This window comes from Oxyura jamaicensis, chromosome 1 (genome assembly GCF_011077185.1).
Source record: "Oxyura jamaicensis isolate SHBP4307 breed ruddy duck chromosome 1, BPBGC_Ojam_1.0, whole genome shotgun sequence".
In the NCBI taxonomy this organism is placed as follows: Eukaryota; Metazoa; Chordata; class Aves; order Anseriformes; family Anatidae; genus Oxyura; species Oxyura jamaicensis.
The window spans coordinates 44,087,175-44,109,697 of record NC_048893.1 but is presented as its reverse complement, the minus strand read 5'-3'; the positions used below and the strand labels follow the sequence as shown (position 1 = coordinate 44,109,697).

At 37.6% G+C, this 22,523-nt stretch overlaps 1 protein-coding gene across 9 annotated transcripts in view; it reads left to right on the top strand.

Annotated features, from left to right (window-relative positions):
* Positions 1–22,523, top strand: part of ANO4 (anoctamin 4) — a 218,113-nt gene that overhangs the window by 163,252 nt on the left and 32,338 nt on the right. For all 9 annotated transcript variants that reach the window (XM_035336210.1, XM_035336220.1, XM_035336205.1 and 6 more), the window contains 7 exons: positions 2,653–2,759; positions 4,556–4,611; positions 5,140–5,261; positions 10,887–11,021; positions 11,785–11,881; positions 12,425–12,485; positions 18,357–18,439. In XM_035336210.1, the coding sequence (XP_035192101.1) occupies positions 2,653–2,759; positions 4,556–4,611; positions 5,140–5,261; positions 10,887–11,021; positions 11,785–11,881; positions 12,425–12,485; positions 18,357–18,439 (661 nt within the window). The remainder of the gene's footprint in view (positions 1–2,652; positions 2,760–4,555; positions 4,612–5,139; positions 5,262–10,886; positions 11,022–11,784; positions 11,882–12,424; positions 12,486–18,356; positions 18,440–22,523) is intronic.

Here is a 22,523-nt window from a genome sequence, read left to right as displayed (position 1 = left end):
CGATTACGCATAAATTATCAAAATGGCCAAATGACCAAAAAGAAAATAAAAGAAAAAAAAAAAAAAGATTTTTCTATGAAAAAATAGGCAAGGATTTATTTTAACCTATACCATGTGCAATTACTCCCAAAAACTGTGGCATAGGAATAGTCCAGGACATCCAGAGGTCTTATGTTTGGCACTCCTCTCTCACCTTTGGTGAGCTCCTCTGCACCCATGTCTCTGTGAGTAATGCTGGAAAACACTGAAGGACATGTTCTTTGCCTACTCCAGCTGTGGTGACTTCTCCCTCTCCTCTCCCCATCTTGTTGACAGATGCAGTTTAATGGCATAAAAGGTGGGCAGGGAAGAATCTCTACAGCTGTCATATTCACATATGTTTTAGGACTGTTTCAGTTAGTGCTGAAATTGGCAGTGTTCTTCATGGTAGTTATCATACTGAAGTGTTGACATCTGCTTCACAGACACATCTGCTTGTTCCTTTGTGGCCAAGTGAGATCAACAGTTACAACAATACGGTTGCTAAGTTTACAAATGAATGCAAATATCTAAAGTGCTCTTTAAAACAAATAGTTCCTATTTCCTTTCAAGATTGAACAGTGTTTGGTTTTAGCCTTTTTTTTCCCTACTCATGACTCACAAAAATATAAGCAATTAAATGTAGAAAGGCTATTAACCTACTTGTCCAGAAAAGCAGTTGAAATGATTACCTGTAGTTGCAGAATGCCCTAATCATGATAACAAATGGGTAAAATAACATTATATCACAAAAAGAATAGATAAATATTAGTGTGTTTTTTTACCATTACTTGAGTCGATGTTGCTATTTTCCCAAATGAGGCTATTCCATTTGCAATTGAATCCTGCAAGAACTCATAGCTAATGAAAATTACTGTGCTGTTTTGATATCAAAAGTTATCTTTACAGACCTTTAACTTTTGGTGCTATCTGGAAGGTGAGATCTTAGAGATGAAAGTCAGACATTAGAAGAAAATGAAACCAAGTGGGAAAATTCATAGCTATTCATTTCTGTTTCACCACTGTCTTTTAATAGGTTTCTGCTGCTAAGAAAACAGCCTAATACAGAGCTTCAGCTTGGAGTTTAGGCTTTTTTTAATCTGATCTGATTTAATCCTTAAACACTAGGCATTCTATGATGACAGTATTTCCTCTTTTTTGTCAGAATCCTTCTACTAACTCTTGTTTTACGTATTGGTTGTTTTCAACTGCATTTGGTAAATATGTAGTTGTCTCAAAGACAAGCAGAATCTTATTTACTTTATGAGTATCAGCTGATAGAAATGAGACAGTGGCCTACAATTTGTGCCTATGCAAAAAAGGCAGCTGGTGCATACCAACTGTACATGCTGTACAAGCTCTGAAAAACAGGATTTTCATTTGGGAAAATCACCTGAGGGGAAAACTGAGCAGTGAATCCCATGTTGTGCAGAAGAGAAGGTAACATAAATATATGCCAAGATCCCTATGAAGATTTTTTTTACGTCACATTCGTTCAGCATTCATGCTGGCCTCTTTATAACATCTCTATGATTTTACCATTTTATTTATCACTTTATTCAATTCCCTAGAGCTCTTCACAAATACTGAGGAAGAAATCCTACATCCTATCTTACATCCTATCCAAAGTATTTTTAAGAATATGAATCTTTCCATTCAAGCAGTTACTAAGGACTACATTTTCAAAAATATTTAATTTGTTTAAATATATGCAGAGGCCTACTTCATCAGGAATTTTAACTACTTATATGCTTATTGAAGTATCTAAATTACTTTCACAGTGTATTCTGAAGCCCATACCTGACTGAAGCAAACATAAGAATTCTTTAGCAGTTTTTAGCTGACATGTTGAACCAGTATTTCTAAACTAAAACCCTTATATTGTTTACATTTTTCCAGTGACTACGGTGATATGTTTAAATATCTTTTTTTTTTTTCTGCAAGTATATAAGTTGTAACTAATAAATCTATATAAAATATATTATAGCGGAAAATCTAATAAATATATTTTGTGGCTTTTTTTAATTCCCTAGACTCCTCACAATTCTGTCTAAACTGTTGTACCTGCATTCATACATAATGCCATGAATACCTTTTGAGAGCTAATTTTCTACTCTATTTTAGCTTCCAGCACTAAACATAGGAATATCTAATATTTTCAGTTTCTATCAGTATTTTGATTTTCATTAAGTGTGATTAACAGTCATTTTTTACCATGTCGATGTTTCCATCCAACTATTAGTGGTAAAGCATAATAAAGAATCCTGAAATAGAAATCAAATGTGATTTCTACAGCTGCATTTATAAATTTTGTGCTTTTGCAAATTTTTCTGCAAGTATTTGCTAGTTTTCAATGACTTATCTAAACGTGATGCTTATCATAGTGAATGTGTAAATATCTTTGATCTTTCTCCAGACTCGTTCATGTCATTCTTTGCTAGGGAATGAACATTGTTACTGAGATCATCTAATCTGGTGAATCATCTCACTTAATCTGATGTCCTTTAATCTTTCTTGCACTTGCTCTCATACTGTAGATTTTTAATGTGCTACAGAAATGAATGAAATTTAATATTTGCTTTAAACATGATACTGTAATTCCTGAAATGGCCTTGTTTGTGTTTTTATATATAGCTTCATCATACACAACAAAGACACTTTCTTCAATAATGCTACCAGAAGTAGAATTGTACACCATATCTTACAAAGAGTGAAATATGAAGAAGGGAAAAACAAAATTGGTAAGTGATTTTAATGTGGTTGCTAAATTCCATCAGAAAAATAGGAGGAGTCTGGTTGGACTGATTACACTCTCTTACTTCATTTTCAATGGCCTCAGTTTTGAACTGTGCACATCTCACCCATTGCTGTGGTAGGGACTTGTCCTAGGAAAATCATCATGCTTATGGAGAAAAGCATTTACTCCTTCATAAAAATATATTTGGAAGGAAGGCAAGATTTATGCTGCTGTACATCCCTGGACATCTCTTCCTCCCTAAGGGGGATGTGAGGTCCTGTAGCTGTCATAGGTCAAAGGGGAGTTCACCAAGACGTCCTCAGTGCAAAGGATGCCATGCATAGCTATGGCATCTCTTTCAAATAGTGGGTGGAGTGGGCCTTTGGAGTGGCACACATGTGGATCCAGGAAAGCAGTGATGGATGAGGGCTGGAGCACAAAAGAGTAGACCTTTTCTCTCTTGTGATACAGAGCATTTACTGCTTCTGTACCATATAGAGACTTGGTCATCACACACAGAGATGCAATCCCCGTAAAAGTCTACAGCACATTTCATTTCCCTGCTGTTTAAACCCCATGCATCTTCAAGAGGTAAAGAAGTATACCAAAATTTAACTTGTCTCTTCCCCAGATCCAAGAATGAGGGCAGTGATAGCTCTGAGTAATGACAGTGTGCAGAGAGGAGAAAAGAAAGGGGACAATTCATGCAGTGCATCCAGCCATTGCATGTAGCACATACATCTGCAGTCCTTGCCTGCCTCAAGATCCCAAGTTCCCTCACATATCTACTTGTCTGGTAGCCACCATGAACAAAAAATTGCCCAGATCACTGGGCTGAATAGAGCCCAGCTGAGCTGTACAGGTTGTGCTTTACTGCCAAAGATATTTCAGGAGAAAGTGTATTCTGCTAGGCAGATACTAATGATATCACTGAAAGTGCTATTTATGTTGAATTAATACTTCTCATTGCTGTGTTGTCACTGCTATCATTCCTCCATGAATTAGGAATGGAATCATGATCCTTTTCCTTTACATCAATGAGGTTCAACTACCTTCAGGCTGTTAGTGCCAGTATTTAGTTTTGCATTGCCATATAGTTGTTCAGTCCTATTTTGGTGATTTTCCAAGTAAAAAGGGCCCACATCTCAGAATCATTCATTATTTCTGTCCTAGTTCTCATTAAAGAGAGTCAAGACCTGACTGAGTGGGTCGTATGATTACTTTATCATGACATTTTGATTCAGGTTCAAATATATTTCCTGGTTTTCTGTTACTGCAGTCTGTCTTGTTCCTGTTCAGTCTGTTAGTCCAGCAGCTTTCGTAAGACATAAATTGAACATATTTTACAACATTGTCATCAAATGGAAATTAAAAGTTTCTGTTGTTTTACTGGCCTGGAGTTCAGAAACGTAAAGATCTCCCCTGAAGTTTTCAGCTCCCAAGAAATACAGCCCTTACTCTGTAGAGCTTCCTTAGACCAAAATACATGGCATCAAACTGCAGTCTTGATGTGAGGTCCCTAATTTCACTGAAGTTACACTAAAAAATGGATTTGGCAAATGAATCTTTAAACATCAGGCATAATAAATGATAGGTTGTGGTTAATATTTGAACAAATCTTTGCTTGTGTTACATCTTAATTCCTCAAAATCTATTAAAGATGATTTTTTTTACTTGTATCTCTTACTGCCAATGAGCTTCGAACTTCATTTAGAAGTATATCATGAAAATATACTTTACTTTTTACTTAGCAGTTTTACTGGTCTTATTGGTAAATAATTGGATACTTTTGGTTCTTAGGTCTGAATCGATTGCTCAGTAATGGCTCCTATGAAGCTGCATTTCCTCTTCATGAGGTATTTTTCTCTTTTTCTTTCTTTTTTGTAGAGATGCTTCCCACAAAATGAATACTTAATTGTGTAAATATTCTCAATCTTACTAATGTTGTTATTCTCTTTTACATTCTACAGCTGCCTCTGGCATCTCAGCATTTAGTAATGCTTTTTTTTTTCTTGGAAAAAAAATGCTTTTCTCGTATAAAAAGAGGAGTAAGAAAAGTTGTTCTGGGTTTTGGAAAAAGTATTTGGACTTGATAAATCAGTATGTTGTCAGAAGGGATAAATATGTTGTGGTTTTCTCTTTGAAATTCTCCAGTTTATACCCTTTGACTAGAACACCAGTTATCATAACACCAGTTTCCTAGGAAGAATAATCTCAAATCTCACTGTGGGCAGAGGAAATATTCCTTCTAATGTCATGTTTAGCTTTTGATGCACAAGTATGGAATTTGCATAAATTGTGTTATCCATACCACTAGTGAAAGAGATTTCTTAGGTATTCTTTGTTGTTGTTGTTGTTCATTAATGTCCAGATCTATATTTCAGGGAAGTTACAGAAGCAAGAATTCGATAAAAACCCATGGGGCAGAAAACCACAGACACCTGCTCTATGAGTGCTGGGCTTCTTGGGGAGTCTGGTATAAATACCAGCCACTGGATCTTGTGAGGTAAAACTTCCCTGATTTTAATATGCTGAATTATAGGTCATGAGGGCATAGATTATCTTCTCACAAAACCATGCATGTTTGTTTTTAATTTCCACGTATACAATAAGATATTAATGTCACAGTATAAACAATTTATATTTACAAAGTTTTTAAATTATTTGCCCATGGTTGTCAAGTCTACTGTTCATCAGCATTTCTTGTTTGTGAAAGGGCTGTTGAACAATATCAGGGTTTTAGTTTAATTTGGTTTGTGAGTGTGGTCCGTCAGGCATCTGGAAGGTTTTCTAAGTGTGAGAATAAACAAGGTTGGACACGCAATTGTACTGGCTTTTCATCAGACAGTACCATGCAAGGATTTTTCCACAACTGTTTTACAAGAGGAAATAAGCAAAGTAGCAGACCCCTTAGCTGCAGTCATGGGTGTCCTGTGGTGGTTCAGAGTAGGTGCCTATCCAAGGAGGAGAGTAGCGAGGAGAGATGCATGGGTTCTGGCTGTTCACAGCAACATGAGTCTCAGCAGCCATCAAGCTCAGCATGGTTCAAAGCTGCAGCCCCAACCCAGTCTTGCCATTAGCTTCCTAGAGTGCGCTGTTGGCTGCAATGAATTCGCTGAAGGAGGAATGGCTTTTTTGTCTCACTTCATGGATACTAGCTCCTGCCACATCTTTCCTATCAACTGCCTCAGGAACTCACATGTCTAGTAATATGGAGGTTTTTTCCTGAAGAGCTGACAACACCAGCAAGACCTGTTGTTAATTTCACTTAGAAGTATCTCAGCAAGCATAGATTAAACAAAAGATTTTTTAGTACCAGTTATGCAGCAGAGGCAATTTTGTATGGTGCTGTTTGCTTTTTTTCCCCCCAGAACAACTATATTGGGTGTGCTTGAAGGGTGTAATGTTGTCATCTGTACAAAAGGAGTGAATGGCTGTTAATTCTTCACAGACATCTGGCCACAACTCACTGCTGCTAGCTGATACTTTACTATATGTTTTAGAAAAGCTAAGGAGTAGGTTAGGTGTAGATAATAAAACATCATAAAATCTCATTAATAGATGTGATATTTCCACCTTAAAGTCAAGTGCCACAATGGTAAGTGAAACTGTCCATACATACATTGATACTATTCTGTTTTCCTTAGCTGTTAAAATGGAGGCTCACATCTCTGTTGTTGTTAATTTGGTGCCTTCCAGATTTCATTTATTCTCATCAGCTGGCTGTTATTAGAGATACTAGTCACTAGAGATGAATAAGAAAAAGTCATTTGAGGGTAATTGCATGATTCTGCTTTCACTCCAGTTTGAAACACACAGCAATAGGAAGGTGCAGACTCAGCACAATTGCAGAGGCACCATTATGAATCAGGATGTGGCAGCGTGATTTTAATTACACTTCTGTTGGAGTTTAGTATCTGTAGTTACTTAACAAGAATAATTTAAGATCCTTAGAACTGATAGCAATTGGAAAAAGGCAGGACTTTTTATGGTTATATGCTCAGGGATGACATACATCAATGAAAACAGTTGCAGTAATTCCTAAGGGCATTGGATCATTTCCTTCACACTTCTTTGCATAACTGCTGTCCCCTAGACTTTCCGCAGATGATTCCTGCTGCTGCTTGTACATGCCACTTACAGGACAAGAAAGGGTGGGAAAAAGCTATATTTATAAATAGATCATAAAGCTACCTAAATGAATCTGTGTACTGGGTCTGGCTGGGATGTTAACTTTCCCTGCAGCAGCCCATACAGTGCTGCGCTCTGCACTTGTAGCTAGAACAGCAGTGGTATCACACTGGTGTTGTGTCTGCTGCTGAGCAGTGCTGGCACAGCATCAGGACTCTCTCTGACCCTCCTAGGGGGTGGGCAAAAAGTGAGAAAGAAACATCAGCAGGGCAGCTGACCTAAACCAACCAAAGGGATATTCCATACCATATGATGTCACACTCAGCAATAAAAGGTGGAAAAAGGAAGAAGAGGGGAGGGGTGGGCTCTCGTTGCAAAAACGTCTGTCCTCCTCCCGAACACCGGCTGCGTGCGTTGAGGCCCTGCTTCAAGGACATGGTCAAGCATCGCTCATTTGTGGGAAGTAGAGAGTAATTTCTTTCCTCTGCATTTCCACATAGCCTTTACTTGTTTTGTTTAGTTTTTCCCTTTCCCCCTCCCTTTTCCCCTTTCCCTTTTTTCCCTTTAGTTGAATTGTTTAATTAATAATAATATTTCCTTAATTATATATATATATATATATTTTTCCCCTCTTTAATTAAATCATCCTTATCTCAACCCGTGAGTTGTTCTTTCCTTTACTTCTTCCCCTCCTCATCTGAGGAGGGGGAGTGAGAGAGCGGTTGTGGTGTTCAACTGCCTAGCACGGTAAAACCACCACAATCTGAAAGCAAATTCCTGAATAACATTCATTATCAATTAGTACATTAAATTATTTGATTGCAACCTAACTTATTTTCAAACCCCCATCAAGCCTTCCTCCCCACCATATTGCTCGAGACATTACAGAGAGCATTATGTATCCAAAACATGTTAGAAAACTCTACCTCCTTCACAACTTGTTTCAGTGGTGTAAAAAATTCTGTATCAGATTCCATTCTGACCTGCAAAAAGATTAATGAAGATATATATATTTTTAGCTTGAGACCAGATTTGTCTATATTCTAGCTCCATGACTTTCTTCTGGGCATCTTGAAACAAACAAACAAAAAAACTATATAATGAAGGTCAGTAAACATAGAAGAATCCAATACACATTTTGTAGGTTTGAAATCAGATTTTGTAGTGAAATTTGTACTAAATTTCAAAAATGTACCTTAATGATAAATACTGAAATTGAAATCTTGGCCCAGTCTGTGGCAGTTCTTCCACTGGAATGGAGAAAAGAGAGAGACAATTTGATGATAAGATAGGTTGTATTGGAGAGCTCATAAACATTGGCATAAAACCAAGAAACTGAGATTTTTTTATTTTTATTTTTATTTCTAATGATACAGTATATATTGAGCCTAGGAGCAGTGGTTTATTCTATTAGGTGCTTGGGAGTGATTTTATTTCTCTGCTTGTAAGGTTTTATGTAGAGGAAAATTTCTGTGGGAGAACCATAAAAGATACACAATTATTTTTTTAATTATAATTAACAGCCTGAAAAATTGAATGGTAATGAGACAGCAAAATTAACACACATGCAAATGTCATCAAGGCTGGAAAATGCAAAGAGGCCTACAGTGAGCAGGGTGATAACAGGTGAAATTCAGGTATAAATAATGCACACTGGTACACCCTAAAAAAGAGAAGAAAAAAATCCCAGCAAATCTTTATATATATTGCTGAGTTTTATGTCAAGTGCCAGCATCCAGGTAAGAGAACTGCCATTACTTTGGAGAGGTTTATGAAATTTATTTTCAGTATATACTTACCAAAAGGAAACAAAGACCTTGCTCACTGGTACAGTATGAGTGGCAAAGGATTTTCTAAGCCACCTCCTCCTGGGGATGTTAAGTGTCCAGGTGAACCAAACTATGGGTTGGCATAGACGTGGACTGCTCTGAAAGTGGTACCTGGGAAAGTCTCCAAATACCATGTTTTTGTCATAGTTTGTTTCTACAGCATTCAACCTAGTAGCATCTAAGCAGGGACTTACAGAAAAAAAAAAAAAAAATGCTATCTACAGGTTCAGAGGAAACGAAATAAATACTACCTTGATCCTGATGTTGGTTATAGTAGTAGAGCCTGTGGAATACCTGTTGTGAAGCAAAGGGTGATGGTGAAATATTGAAGCTATTCATAATTAAGCCAATAGGCACAAAAGTAAGTCTGCATATAGCACTTATTTTTAAAACCAGGTTCACAAGTGGCCTCAGAAAAAGCAAACATGCCTTTTCCTTTCATTGCAGACATTTGTGGCAACATTCATCCCTGAATGCAGAGAATGAAACAAAAAGATAAATCTTGATGAATATTAGGTTTACTTTGAACTATGTACATGGAGAAAATAGGTCCATAAATATTCATTGGAAGAAAGCTTAAAATGTGAGCTTTTTTTTTCAGTGGAGCAAACACAGCTTTATATCCTGTGTGTCAGACAAAGAATTAGGCCAAAAGGTTCACTAACTCTCCTAAGTCAGGGCTGAAAAAGCAGTTTTAAGTGTGTCTTTTTACAACCAGACCTGCTGCCCTTGTCAGAATTGAGTATGTTATTGTTAGCTTACCACATCTTTAGCCCCAAAATTTGTTTCTCTGTTGAATGACAGAAGAATAAAAACAACATGACAATATTAGGTCTCTGATGCAATGTTGATAAACTCAACTGATAATAAACAGTGTAGGTCAGTCTTCTTCCTATCATCCAGCAAAGAGGGAGCTGGGCTCTGACAGATATTTCTAATGCTGGAAAATCTTGACATTCATTTGAAAACTATGATTTTGTCTATTCCAGACCACGAGTTTCTTTCTCTTTCCCATTGCCTCCAGCCCCAAAGCCCATCTTGGGGCTCTTCCTGACTTTGAAAGTTCAACACACACAAAAAATGTGTTTTGGTAGCATAAAGGAGCCAGCAATGCCAGCTCACTACTCTCTGTTTCCGGAGAGATCAGAAGTTTCATCATTAGCGTAAATGAGGGTTTTCATCAGCAGCTGTTCTCATATTCACTTGACATGCATATTTAAGTTGTCCGTGAAGTCTCTGAAGTGCAAGAATATCATTTTACCTATTTTACCTCATTCTTTAAAACTATTCTTGCAAATAATCTATTAAATTTTCTTTTGTATTCATGTTCATTACATATTGATTTGTAAAGCATTCTAATCTGATCAGCAGCCTACTGTGCACATGACACCCAAACACAGGACAATGCATGCAGATTGCTCCTATGCTGCTAAGTCCAGCAGGTTTTTTATGTGCTGGATGTGTTCATTGCTACATAAAATGTGATTATGTTTGGGAAGAGGAAAAATACCAATGAATATGTCACAAATAGGAAGTTCCTGATCACATTGCTGTTAGTTTTTAGACAATATGGCTAACAGATTAGTATTGATTCAGACTATTTTCCTCAAAGCAGTGTAAGATGAAACATAATTTCTTTACATCACTTGCACTGTTCTCTCCACCTGTGCTACAGTCATGAGATTAACTTTCCAGGAACTGAGATAAGAAAAGAAATAAGCAAGTGAGAATTAACTTGATTGGAGAATAACCTCTGGTTAATTAATTTCTTAGAAATAAATTGGGCTCAAGTCTTTTTTCTTCTGTTATACCAATTTTAGTGATGAAACTGATTTCAATTAAATTACTTGGGAAATACAGTTACACAGCTCAAAAACAAATTCATCAGTTTCACAGACATAAAGAACTATTTTTTTAATGTTCTCAGTGTTTCCTCTCCAATGTCTCCAGTAATTTCATTATGAATTGTCATTAGTGAATATTTAAATTCATTTTAGAAATGGGTAGATTCCTCAGTGTGGATAGAGAAACCTAATTGTAGCCTTTTTCTTTAGGAAGGTCTGTCTCTGCTCTTCACGTATAATAGACATATTTCTTTTATATTAACAGGAATGATTAAGCAGATTTATTCTAATTAGTCGGTAATTTCTCTATGTTGTATTTTAAAACAGACGATACTTTGGTGAGAAAATTGGGCTGTACTTTGCCTGGTTAGGCTGGTACACAGGGATGCTCTTCCCAGCTGCCTTCATTGGATTGTTTGTGTTTTTGTATGGAGTCACCACTTTGAACCACTGCCAAGTCAGGTAATGTGGGCACTTTTATAATAGAAATTACAGCTTTGGGATATTATGAATAATGTAAGAGCTCTTAGTATGAATTGTCAATTATTTAATTTTGAACTGTTGACTGAATACTCAGGAAAAGACTCTTTAGTACTCGTAAGATACCCAGTTTTGAGCTTCCCTAGTTTTGTGTTCCTAAACTGAGGCAATGTTTCTAGCCCAGTTCCAGTTCCTGATGGTGTCAGCCTCTCAGCATGAAGTAGGAAAAGTAGAGCTTGGGCTCCTTCATTGCTGTCATAACAGACCAGGTGAAGAGAGGGAATTTTCACTCTCTTCAAGGCCTTTTCCAAAGGTCCACCTCAGGGAGGCATTTTTCAGGCAAAGAACCCCCTCAGTCTTCTGATGAGTGCTCCAACTCTGTTTTCTTGCCCACTTAAAACAGTCCTTGAGAGAATCCTTGAGTTATACTTACCTGCACTCATTCTCACCCTTGTCCAGCTGAAGGTCACTTCTGACTCAAGGATAAGCTGGAAATGGTAAAGAGCTACTGTTGAGCTGGCCTTGAAGAACTGTTCCTTGCAGCGAGGACTACAAATGCTGAAGTCTTGGACAGTGAACAAATCTTAATTATGCACATATAGTTGTGTACATCTTGGCTTCAGTTACAGAAAGAACCAATATTGTTCAATAAGTAACTGACTTTTATTAGTGAAACCCATCAATGAAACCTATGACTGATTGTTGTGCATCAAACTATTAACTTTTATCTTCTTGATTTTTCCAGTAAAGAAGTCTGTCAAGCTACAGATATCATAATGTGTCCTATATGTGATAAATACTGTCCCTTCATGAGGTTGTCAGACAGCTGTGTTTATGCCAAGGTACATTTTAAACTATTCAAGTAGAAATGTTTTCCTGGTAATAGAATTCCTTTCACCTTTTGCATTTGTCTTTAGTGAGCTTGGGTAGATAAAATCTTCAAAGGACAGATCAAATTCAGCCAATGTTAACATCCATTGTCTTTTACGAGGACTCAGTTTGGGCTGTAAAACACTTGAATGCAATTTGCACTTACAGATTCAGCAGTCCCAGAGGTCACATCCTAGATGCATGTGCTACGGTGTCCTTGGCATCAACTTTTATCTTATGATCCATCCTTTGTAAGTGGCTCCATAAAATGAATGCTTTGGGTCTGAAATTATGCTCATGCTTACCGTTGGCAGGGGTGAGTCCCAAGCCAGGCTGGTGACTAGTCAGTTGATACAGAGTTCATTGACAGGTGCATGTAATACATCAAGGGAAGGGTTTCAGTCCTCAGGATTGTCAGGCCAGCTGCACTCATGATTGTGATAATTTTATTAGGGGGAAATAGAAAATAAAGCCATATTATCATAAATTGATCAGATTATTAATATCCCCATCAGGTAACACACCTTTTTGACAATGGAGCTACTGTCTTTTTTGCTGTTTTCATGGCAGTGTGGGGTAAGTTTTTGTTTTAATATGAGTGACTGCAGAATACTTTTCCTAAACCTTGTGATGCAACATAGGTCTTTGTAATTTCCAGCACACTTTTTTAAAAAATGAGGAAAACAATATAGGCTTGCTTATCTTGCTTATTTTCTATTTCTGCAGAAGGAATATGGAAATGATTGAAATCACTTTTGTGTGATAATCATTTTAATCTAAAAAAAAAAAAAAAAAAAAAAAAGTATGTAACATACAGTGTCTGTGCAGGTAGTTATATTCTGTTTTGTGTGTGTGTGTGTTTTTGAGGTCTGCTAATATTTGGGGCTTCTCTTAGCTTAGGGAAGCCCAGTTTACTGTCTGCACTAAAATGTATTAATGTATTGTTTTACCTTCCCTGCAGAAAGGCAGTAAAGCTTAAATACATGTGAGCTGGTTGTAATGAAAGCAAAAAATCTGATGAAATAAATTGAAAATTAGTTGAATGACAAACAGATCCTAAATTGGTCTAACTGTTGTCATGGAGGCTGAATTTTGCCTATAGGACAGTTCTATTTTTGGCTCAACTATTTAGCCTACTGTAGTCTTGTAGGCAGAATTGAAGACAAGAAACAGTCACTTCTGGCAACACATAAAGTCTTTCAAACATGCCCTGAGCATGCCAAGATGCTTTGCTGCTACTACGCTGTCTTGAGAGAAAGTTAACACCTTTAGAAAATGGCTTAATGAGGTGCCTCAAAAAATGGCTTCCATCGCACAACTCCAGGTACTTGAGCTATCCTGACCTAGTCATTGTTTTCCAATTCTTATTCACATCTTAAACTGCTTGGGAAAGATGTCAAATTAATTTTTATAATCTCCGTTTTAATCTGTGAATCTCTTTACTGAACTGCAAGAGAGATCCAAAAGACAGTGCCAGAGCCATCAGGAGAAGATAAATTAGCTTAGTGGTCTGTCTTAGCTCCTTCCTCCAAAACTATGCTTTTGTCTAAGTCGACTAATTAAATTAAGTAATATTCTAATCAAACCTATTCATGACATTTCATGTAATATTGATGCTATTAAAATATCACAAGTTATATTAAGGGAAAACCCCACAGAATGTACAGATTTTTTGTTCCTCCTTGGTATTTCCAGCTTTGTTTTAGAGTTCCACTAGAGCTGAGCATCACCAAAAATTTCTAAGTCAAGCCTTAAACAAATTCTAAGGGGCATACCTAGCTTTTCCAACCTCTTTCTCTATATGCTGACGGAAGATGAGACAGGGACTTTCATCTCAGATAGGAAAATTGAAAGGTTAGCAGAATGTGTATACCACAGTTTCTAATTGTTGGTGAGTGTGTCTTTGGAGTGAAGCTTTTTGCACCAGTGCTTTTGTTCTTCCCTAGTAGCAACACTTCTTCCTGGAAACAACAGTGCACCTATGTCTTAGCACTGCCCATAAATAGGGAAAAAGCAGCTCTAGGGAACGGAAGTCCCTTACTCATGTAGCGATGCCTGCTGTCTCCCATGTCTGGGAGAAGGCTGGGCCAGCTGGCCATGCCTAGTTGAGTAGGCTTTCTCTCTCTCCTAGCTCTAGTTGTTAGAAGCTGCACCCCACTTGGGTCAGCTTCTTCTCTCTTCTTAGGCATCACTGCCAGACTACAACCCCCAGTGCCCTCGGGAGTTGTCTTCCCACCAGCCTGTCAGGTCTGGGGATTGCACTGCCCATCCATGCATCTCCAGCACCTAAGCATACAGGGAAGAAAGTAAAGAATACAATAAAAGTTGTGCTCTGTGTATTTTTGGCTAGTGGAGAAGAGACTATAGGACAGTGGCTAGGGCAAGGACTTTCTCCCCCCAGTTTTGTTGGATTACACTGTGCTTGTGAGCTTGCCACCCAGAGGGATGTAGAGGCAGCAATAGGAAGGAGGATGTGAGTATAGGGTGATGGTTTGGGGAATGGGCCAATACTATGGCTCCACTTAAAATCTAGTCCCGTGTGTAACACTTGGCTGATAAAGCAGTGAGATTATGGAGATATTTTCAGTACAGTCAGGGATAAATCTGCATTAGAATAAGAAAAAACACACTTCTCAGTGATTTTATTGTCCTGTGTTTATGAGTTGGTTTACCTCCTGTCTTAAACAGATTCTCAGTCTGCAGTAAGCCTACTGGCAGCTGCAGGTATTACCATCATTTCAGTAAATCGTAGGAGAAGAGAGGAAGTAATGATAGCATTTTAATCATGGAAATAATTTTTCTGTCAGAGTGAAACAACTGGCAAGTGGGTGACAAATTGGCTAAGAAAAGTTCAGCCTTCTAGATGATCCAGTTTGACAGAGAGTGACATACAAAATGATGATGGCAGTGCCACTACCTTATTATCCAAAGAACCTTTTTCTGTCTTTAAATACATTGCTAAATTCCCATCCTGAGGGAGAAGTCTCAGCCATTTGCATGGGGGTTTCAGAAACCAGACATGGTTGGGCTTTCTTTGAAGAAAAATGTGGTTTTCTTCCTTTTATTCTAAAATCATCTTTAGTTGATGGACAAAGCAGGCTACCTGCTTGCTTTATAAATAGAAATAAAATGCATCTCCAGATGATGAAAAAACTGCTATGGCTAGCCTAGGGAGAGAAATCACCACCGCAAACATCACACCCCACAAGTGGGCTGCTTGAGTAGTGGAGGAGCAAAGAGCTTGGCTGTAGTACTCTGAAGCACAGGTACCCATCTTTTATAATGCTTCATTGGGAAGGAAGTGGGTCCCATCAAAGTAAGGCTGGAATTGCTAAGTGCACCAGGAAATACTGGATGAGAAACACACTTTTCATCAAAAATATCTTGACCCACCACTTCACTTATTGTATTTCTGCCTTATTTAAGCAAAGTACTATATAAGAAGTGAAAGTAAATCATATAATAGGAAAAAAAAATACACTTACTAAATTATATACAAAAGACAAAAGACTGAAGGTAACTTTTATTTTAAACTGATGGAGCAAAGGACAACATTCTTTCTATAGTACACTGAAGGAATTTCCCAGTAGTTTTTCTAAACTTCTGTGTATTGAAGCTTCTGTTGAAAGAAAAAATCCTTCCAAAATGGTCAAAGCTATAAATCTCTGCTGTTTATAGGAAACAATAACTCCCTATAATCACTAATACTCTTTTTCTTGGTGGACAGGCTGTCATTGATGCTCAGAGTTTCACCTCAGAAACTGCAGAATAATTTTCCTTTTGAAAATGTGTAGTCTTAATAATGTTTTCCAGATGTTCAAAGCTTTCAGAAAGAGGGAAACAATAGTAGTTTTTGTGTTTCTGTGCTACAGCGAACCACCTACACTTTGCCCTTTATGTATGCCTTGAGATATGTCAAGCTTGACAAAATCTTAGGTCTGGTTTCTAGGAAAGACTCATTCTCTGTTTTTTCTATCTGAACTGGACTCATAGCAAAGACAGAATATGAGAGAAACATGTTCATTCCAAATAAATGTTGTCATTTAAAGTGCAGAAAGAAGTAATTCTCAGGAAAAAAAAAAAAAAAAAAAAAAAAGGTATAAAGGTAAATCATTTGACTTCCACTATACTGTTGTAAAGCCAGAAAAAATTACTTTTTGCTTTTCAAGTTGGAGGAAGCTTTTGCTTTTTCAGTACTGGAGAAAGCCAGTGCAAAGATGTCACTGTCTAGACATTGCCTGAAGCTCAACAGCAAAGTTCAACTAGAAAGTCCAACTATTTATCGTTTCTAATGCTTTGCTAGAGACACAGTGGACTGATGTTGGTTCATTCCTCTACATATCTTTGGGGGACTATGGGATGCAAGACAAGTCCTTTTTATAATCTCTTCTTGTCTATCTGCAAGTATGCTTCCTTTGATAAAGGAGATAGCAATAGAACACTTGCTGAAAGGCAAAGTTGGGAGAGGAAAAAAGGCCTTACATGAAAAATTTAACACTTTTTTTTCCAAGCAATAAGGAAAGCCAACATAAAACATTTTTCTAAATATATCAGCTGGTCTAATAAAAGATACTACATTCCTAAAAACCCTGCCTCTAGCATAAAACATTCACATCAATGTGCTCTCTGAGGAGACAGAATTTAAGGAGGTCCTTTAGCAGTAGTAGTGGCATGTAGAACATATTCTAAAGGTGAGAAGAGGTATATTAAAAGGTGTTCTTAAATACAATAGGGAGAAAATTTCTGAGAGAAAGTCAGGACTAAACTATTCTTGCAAAAGGCCATTTGCATTACTAGACAAAATCATAACTTGGTTCAAAAGCATCAGAGGAAGTGATATTAAGAGAGCTGTTTATTCGAGTGGATGCTGAAGTTTGAGTTGCAAGGCTGATCTCTAAAGCAGGGCAAAATTAATATTAAAAAATATATATCAAAAGACCTGGGAGTTAAGGCCAATGAGAAATTCAAAATTCCAAGCAGGATTTTTGGAGAATTGTAAGCATCTGGTTTAAATATACCAGCTGGAAAATAGGAGGACAGTAAGTACAACTGTGCCATGATACACTGTCAAAGTCAGAAAAGAATGCTGAACTGTGATATAGGCTATTAGTGGTTACTTCAAAAGAAGCAGAGAAATTTCAAAATGCAATACATTTGAGAAGACATCAGTAGTACAGTGAATCAATCAAAGATGATTATTTATAGCACATTTTATAATATCTAGCAAGGGAAAACTGCATATGACCTGGATAGAGGGAAGTGTGGTACAGTAAAAGATGGAACAGAGCTGTAGAGATCATCCTAGTTTATACTTAATGATTTGAAAATAGCTTTCAAAAGAAGCTTCAGGAACTGCACATACTAACTATGACAGGTGCTAAATATTCTAAATATAGTATGAATAGAGTTCTCACTACAGGTGAGTGAAAAACAAGAAAGAAAGTATAATTTGTCATAGATGTATCTGAGAGGTTCAGGCCTGTGTACTCATACACCCACTTAAGTTCTGCTTCCAGCTGCTTTTTGGTATGGAAGCAGAGTGGCAGTAGTCAATCAGGCTTGTTTCTCCCAGAGCTCCAAAAAGGGCAGGACTACTTGCTCAGCCTGTACAAAATAAATCAGCATGAGCTGATAAGAGAGAAGCAGCACCACCAGAAGACAAGTCAAGGAATGAACCAATGTGGTGGTTCAGCTGCAGCAGCAGCAGCAGAGCCTCATTAGCGCTTAGTAGTTTTGTTGATCCCAACCAATCACACTGCAATTATTGTAAAAAGTCTTAGGCTTTTTACAGAGACTTAGGATCAGGAGATTAACTGACTTCCTTAATTATATTAAAGTAGCCAGTTACCTGCTGTAACAGGACTACAGCTTTCAGAATGAGGATGGCATGATATATGAAAATGCCTTCAAACCGAAAAACTACCTCCTTAAACATGCTTTTTGATATCTTACCTGATCTGCTTGCAGTGTTCATTTTCTAAGCATATCTTAGCTGCACTGACAGATACATTAAACTATAAAAATTCTTCCTGGCTAAAAAATTCACCAAACTTATTCCAGTGCTTAGTATGATAGCATGTCATTATCAATATGCTGCAGTAAGGCAGATGGTCCATGAAGGAGATCCTTTTAGGACTGGATGTGGGACATATTGCCAGGCTATCATGACACTGTTACAGCAGATACTGTCCTAGTTCATGAACAAAAAGGTTTATGTTCTTCATGGTTATCAGTCAGATGCTTTTCACTGAGCAGTAAATGCAAGAGCTAAACCTCACAGTGGGAGATCATATATTCTTTTAACAAAATAAATTTTAAAAAGTCTAACTAAAAATAGTCTTTCAGTGTTAATCTCCAGAATATGAATGTATGATTGGATGACTGAGAGCTTCCTTGGTTGTTCTTTCCATCACATTTTTTTTGTTTTTGTTTTTCTGTTTGCTTCAGCTACTGTTTTTCTGGAGTTTTGGAAAAGAAGGCGAGCAGTAATTGCTTATGACTGGGACTTGATAGACTGGGAAGAAGAAGAGGTTTGTATAAAAAAATGTATTCTCTAATCATTAATACAAAAAGATTTGGTTAAAAATGTAAGAACATTTTTCTTTTGGATTTATTTTTAATTCATTCTTCAAAACATCATAAACTAGAAAATAAGCATTTTTTTTCCTTAGATGTTTCCTCTGGAATGTGAAGAAAGTTTCCCCAGGGCAAACCAGCCTCTCTTTTACACCTTTGTAAATCCAAACTGATGGAGATAAACCAACTCAATGCACTTAATTCATTCCCTGCTGGCAGAAGAAATCCCTTTAAGTAGCAAACAGTGAAAAGCAGTCTTAATCATTTCCTGTGGTGGTTCCTAGAAAGGAACACAGTGCCCTTGAGACTGAGAACTGATGTCTAAGGGGAATTAGCAGGTTTTATTGTGCAGGAGAAAAGCAAGATTCAGTGGGTGTAGCAGGAAAAATGTTCCTTGAGTGGGATTTGGATGTACAGGTGTCCACAGTTTGCTTTCCTTACTCTCCAGAGACTGTACTGAAATTCAGGGAGGGACTGTAAGAGACTGCTGGACTGGCACGAATACAGTTGAACTCTATATTGCTTCCTCCATGGGAAAAAAAAAAAAAAAAAAAAAAAAAAAAGTCTTTTTCACTAGTCTTGCCAGCAGAGAAACAGACTTCCGAGTTATGGGCTTTTTCTCTGTGAGGCATTGTAGTTCACTGAGGCCATGACATGGTACAATTGCTCATTTGCTGGTAGGATGGTTTTTGTGTCTGTGTGTTTTTGTTTAAATTTGGTTTGTCTGTTTGTTTTTGTTGGTTTGTTCATTTGTTCGTTTATTTGTTTTTTGAAATGCTTAATGACTAAGAAAATAAGTCAAGAACCTGAAGTGAAATAACTTACACAACTAGATATTGGTTTCTTTATATCAACAGGAATATCATTATTCATGCAAAAATGCTGCCAAGTCTTGGTCACTTCAGTTCTTTTCTGGTATATTTAGAGCACACTGATACTGATTTACCTCTCCTGAGATTAGCAGCCTGCTCTTGCCAATGCTGATGAGTAGCAGAGAGAGGACACTGAGATAGTCCTGCCTGAGCTTCAGATATTGATCACTATTGAATTGTAGTGATCTTGTCCCTCTTGGCTAGTTGCAAAAAGGCCACTGCTGCTGCTGGCAGGTAGGGCAGAATACAGATATGTCAAACTTTAAGTCAGGACAGGATTCCAGTTCAGTGTCCCACAAGGAGAAGAAACCTTTGGACTGAAAAAATACACCACCAACTTTTTTTTTTTTTTTTCCTGAAAGACGGATCTGTCAGACATTCATGCAATGGGATGTTATATGTCTGCACCTTTTGCCATTTAAGCTTCCTGGAATTAGGATTTATGCAGATTTATAAAGCCATCCACCTTATTTTTTCTTTTTTTATGGTCAATTTATTTACAAATACTGGATTCCCTAGTAAAGTTATCTTTAGGTTATGCCTTGCTTTTCCTTTTCTTTTTCTTTTTTTTTCTCCTTTTATTTTTTTTCATTTTCAGTTTTCCTTTTTCCTTTTTATCTTTTATCTTTTATCTTTTTTAAAATTCTTTCCTGTAGTAATACTACTAAGCAATATCTGCCTGCTGTGAGCACCACAGATCCAAGCCCATTCAGGACCAGTCCTTATTCTGTTTCCCTTTCCTCTTCATGCACATGCCCACAACTCTACTTGCAACCTTGCTGCTGCCACTGAAGGTTCTTGTACTCTTGCAGAGGCTGGAGGAAAGATTTCCTATGTAAGATTTCTAAAAGCAGTACCATGTCTACGTCTTAGGGAAAAAAAAATAAAAAGGCATCTGGAATAACTGAAAAGACAGAAATCAAGCAATAGAGTTTGATTTTTTCTCTTCCAGTCATAAAGACTGTCCGAGCTTCTGGTAGTTGAAACTATCCTCATAGAAATGTGATGAATTTATTTTATGATGTTTGTCAAATAACATTACATTTTATAAGAGATGTTTATGTCCCACTGGCATATTATTTCAGTCTGGCCTGCAGAATATCATATGCATATCTGTGATTTTCATATGGAGAAGACACCTGCTCCCTGTGGATGGTCAGCTGGTCCTTTTTTCTCACACCACGCTTTTTCCAGTGAGGTCTGTCAACAAGGCTGTAATCACATATCCTGGGGCAGTGTTGAGTGTACCTGCTCCACAGCTATTCACTGAGCCATTCTGGAGAGAGTTTTGTCAGTCTCTACAGCAGGAAGCAGAAGCCTTTCAGAAGCAGTGTGCCAGATGGTAGTTTTCTCTCCTGAGTTAGGGGTTAAAATGCCAATAAGAACTCAACTGGCTGCTTCTCAAAGATTTATGTGACGAGATATCAGAGCATCAGTATCCAGTTGTCATTTGAGACATTACCTCCTCCCTTCTGCTTTGTTCAGCGTGCAGTAGGGTCACAGAGGTGGAAACTTCTTGCCTCCCAGAGGTGTCTTCTCTAGAGATGCTGCAGCTGCCAGTGCCCAACCCTGCTGCAAAACTCAAAAAGGTTCTTGCTTTCAGGTCAGCTCCACTGATCACTGACTTATCTCCTAGAAGTATCAGATAACACATTTTTCCTTTGCCACTGGGCTCTTTGCTGGACATTGGCCCCAAGACAGTCACAGATTTGGAAGCACGTGTCCCAGGGTGAAGAAATATTGAGTTTATTTCCCTTTTCTGTGGTTCGAAGTTCACCTTCACTTTGCAATTGCCTTCAGCTGCAAGCAGGATGACCTGCAAATCATGTTCACAAAGGAGACTTAATTCCATGATGGCTCTGCTCTCATTGTCCGAGTGATCAAGATTCAGACTTCGGTGTTTTGGGTTTTTTGTTAATCCCCATTCTACATCTGGGATAAACAGGACAATATATACTTGGATTAGGAAAGATTGGATTTCCACAAGAATTCACTTATTGAAGAATTCAGAAACCTCCTGAAAGAAAAGGATATATTGCAGAAAGAAATTTAGATTAGATCTTCTAGTGCAGAATGGTCTGGTCTAAGGCAGTACACATTAATCTGTATTTGATATTCTAGAAACCAGAATGGTTTCTTCTGTGGAAAAAATAAAAAATAAAAAAATAAGAGAGAGAGAGAGAATTTGAATGATGCATGTTTGAGAAGGAGGGAAGGAGAACAGCCTGTTTTACTGAAATATGTCTGTAGATTGAAAAAGTCACATCTTGTGGAGTTGATCGTGATGTTGTACATGTCAGTGAAACTTTGTCTCCATAAGATGAAAAGTTACTCCTAAAAATCCTGCTTTGTAATAAAATCTCTGTCAATTAGATTTCCTCTTTGTATTCCATTCAGTTAGCACTGGACAAACCCAGCCAACTTCTTTTATTAGCTATTTCACAGAAATCAGTTAAACAGTTCTAATTACCATTCTAAGTCACAAGATTCTATTAATGAAAATAGTTGTTTTTATTAACATTAGCTGCCATGTCTAGCTTTTGTTGCTTTCAATTTTCATTGTCAAATTGAAAAATGTTCCGCTACAAAGGGAAATTTGCTAATTCCTACCAAAAATAGATAGAAAAAAAAAGGGGGGGGGAAGATTTATAGGGCTTCCTATCATGTTACTGTCACTTTTCTGTTCTAAATGAGAGACAAAGAAATGAAGCAATTAAGACAACAGGAAGGAGAATTCAAACCATTCACATACATGACCTTGTGAATTCCTGACCACTACAGCTTTTCACTAAAGGAAGGCATGCCACAGCCCCTGGAGTGTCTGGGTCCCCCAGCCTGGGGACATGGGCACAAGGTGTACTGCCTCCTTCAGCCCTGCATATCTGTATTTTCTTTCACTGTAAATGAGATGCAAGATGGGAAACATGGACAGTAACAAGGTCTTGCCTGGGGTGTGCAACAAAAAACCAACTGCACCATGTTCCTGGGACTCTGAGCTGAGATATGGCTTCTGTCACTATTTGCAGTGCACTTTTCCTTTTCTTCAGTGTCACTTTCTGTATATTGTTAATGTGAGGCAGATACAGGACTGTCTGCTTCCTTCCCAAAGCTGTGCTCAGCATTGCTGAGTGTCATTAAACTTGCCAGAGTTTCAGTTCTGTGTGGA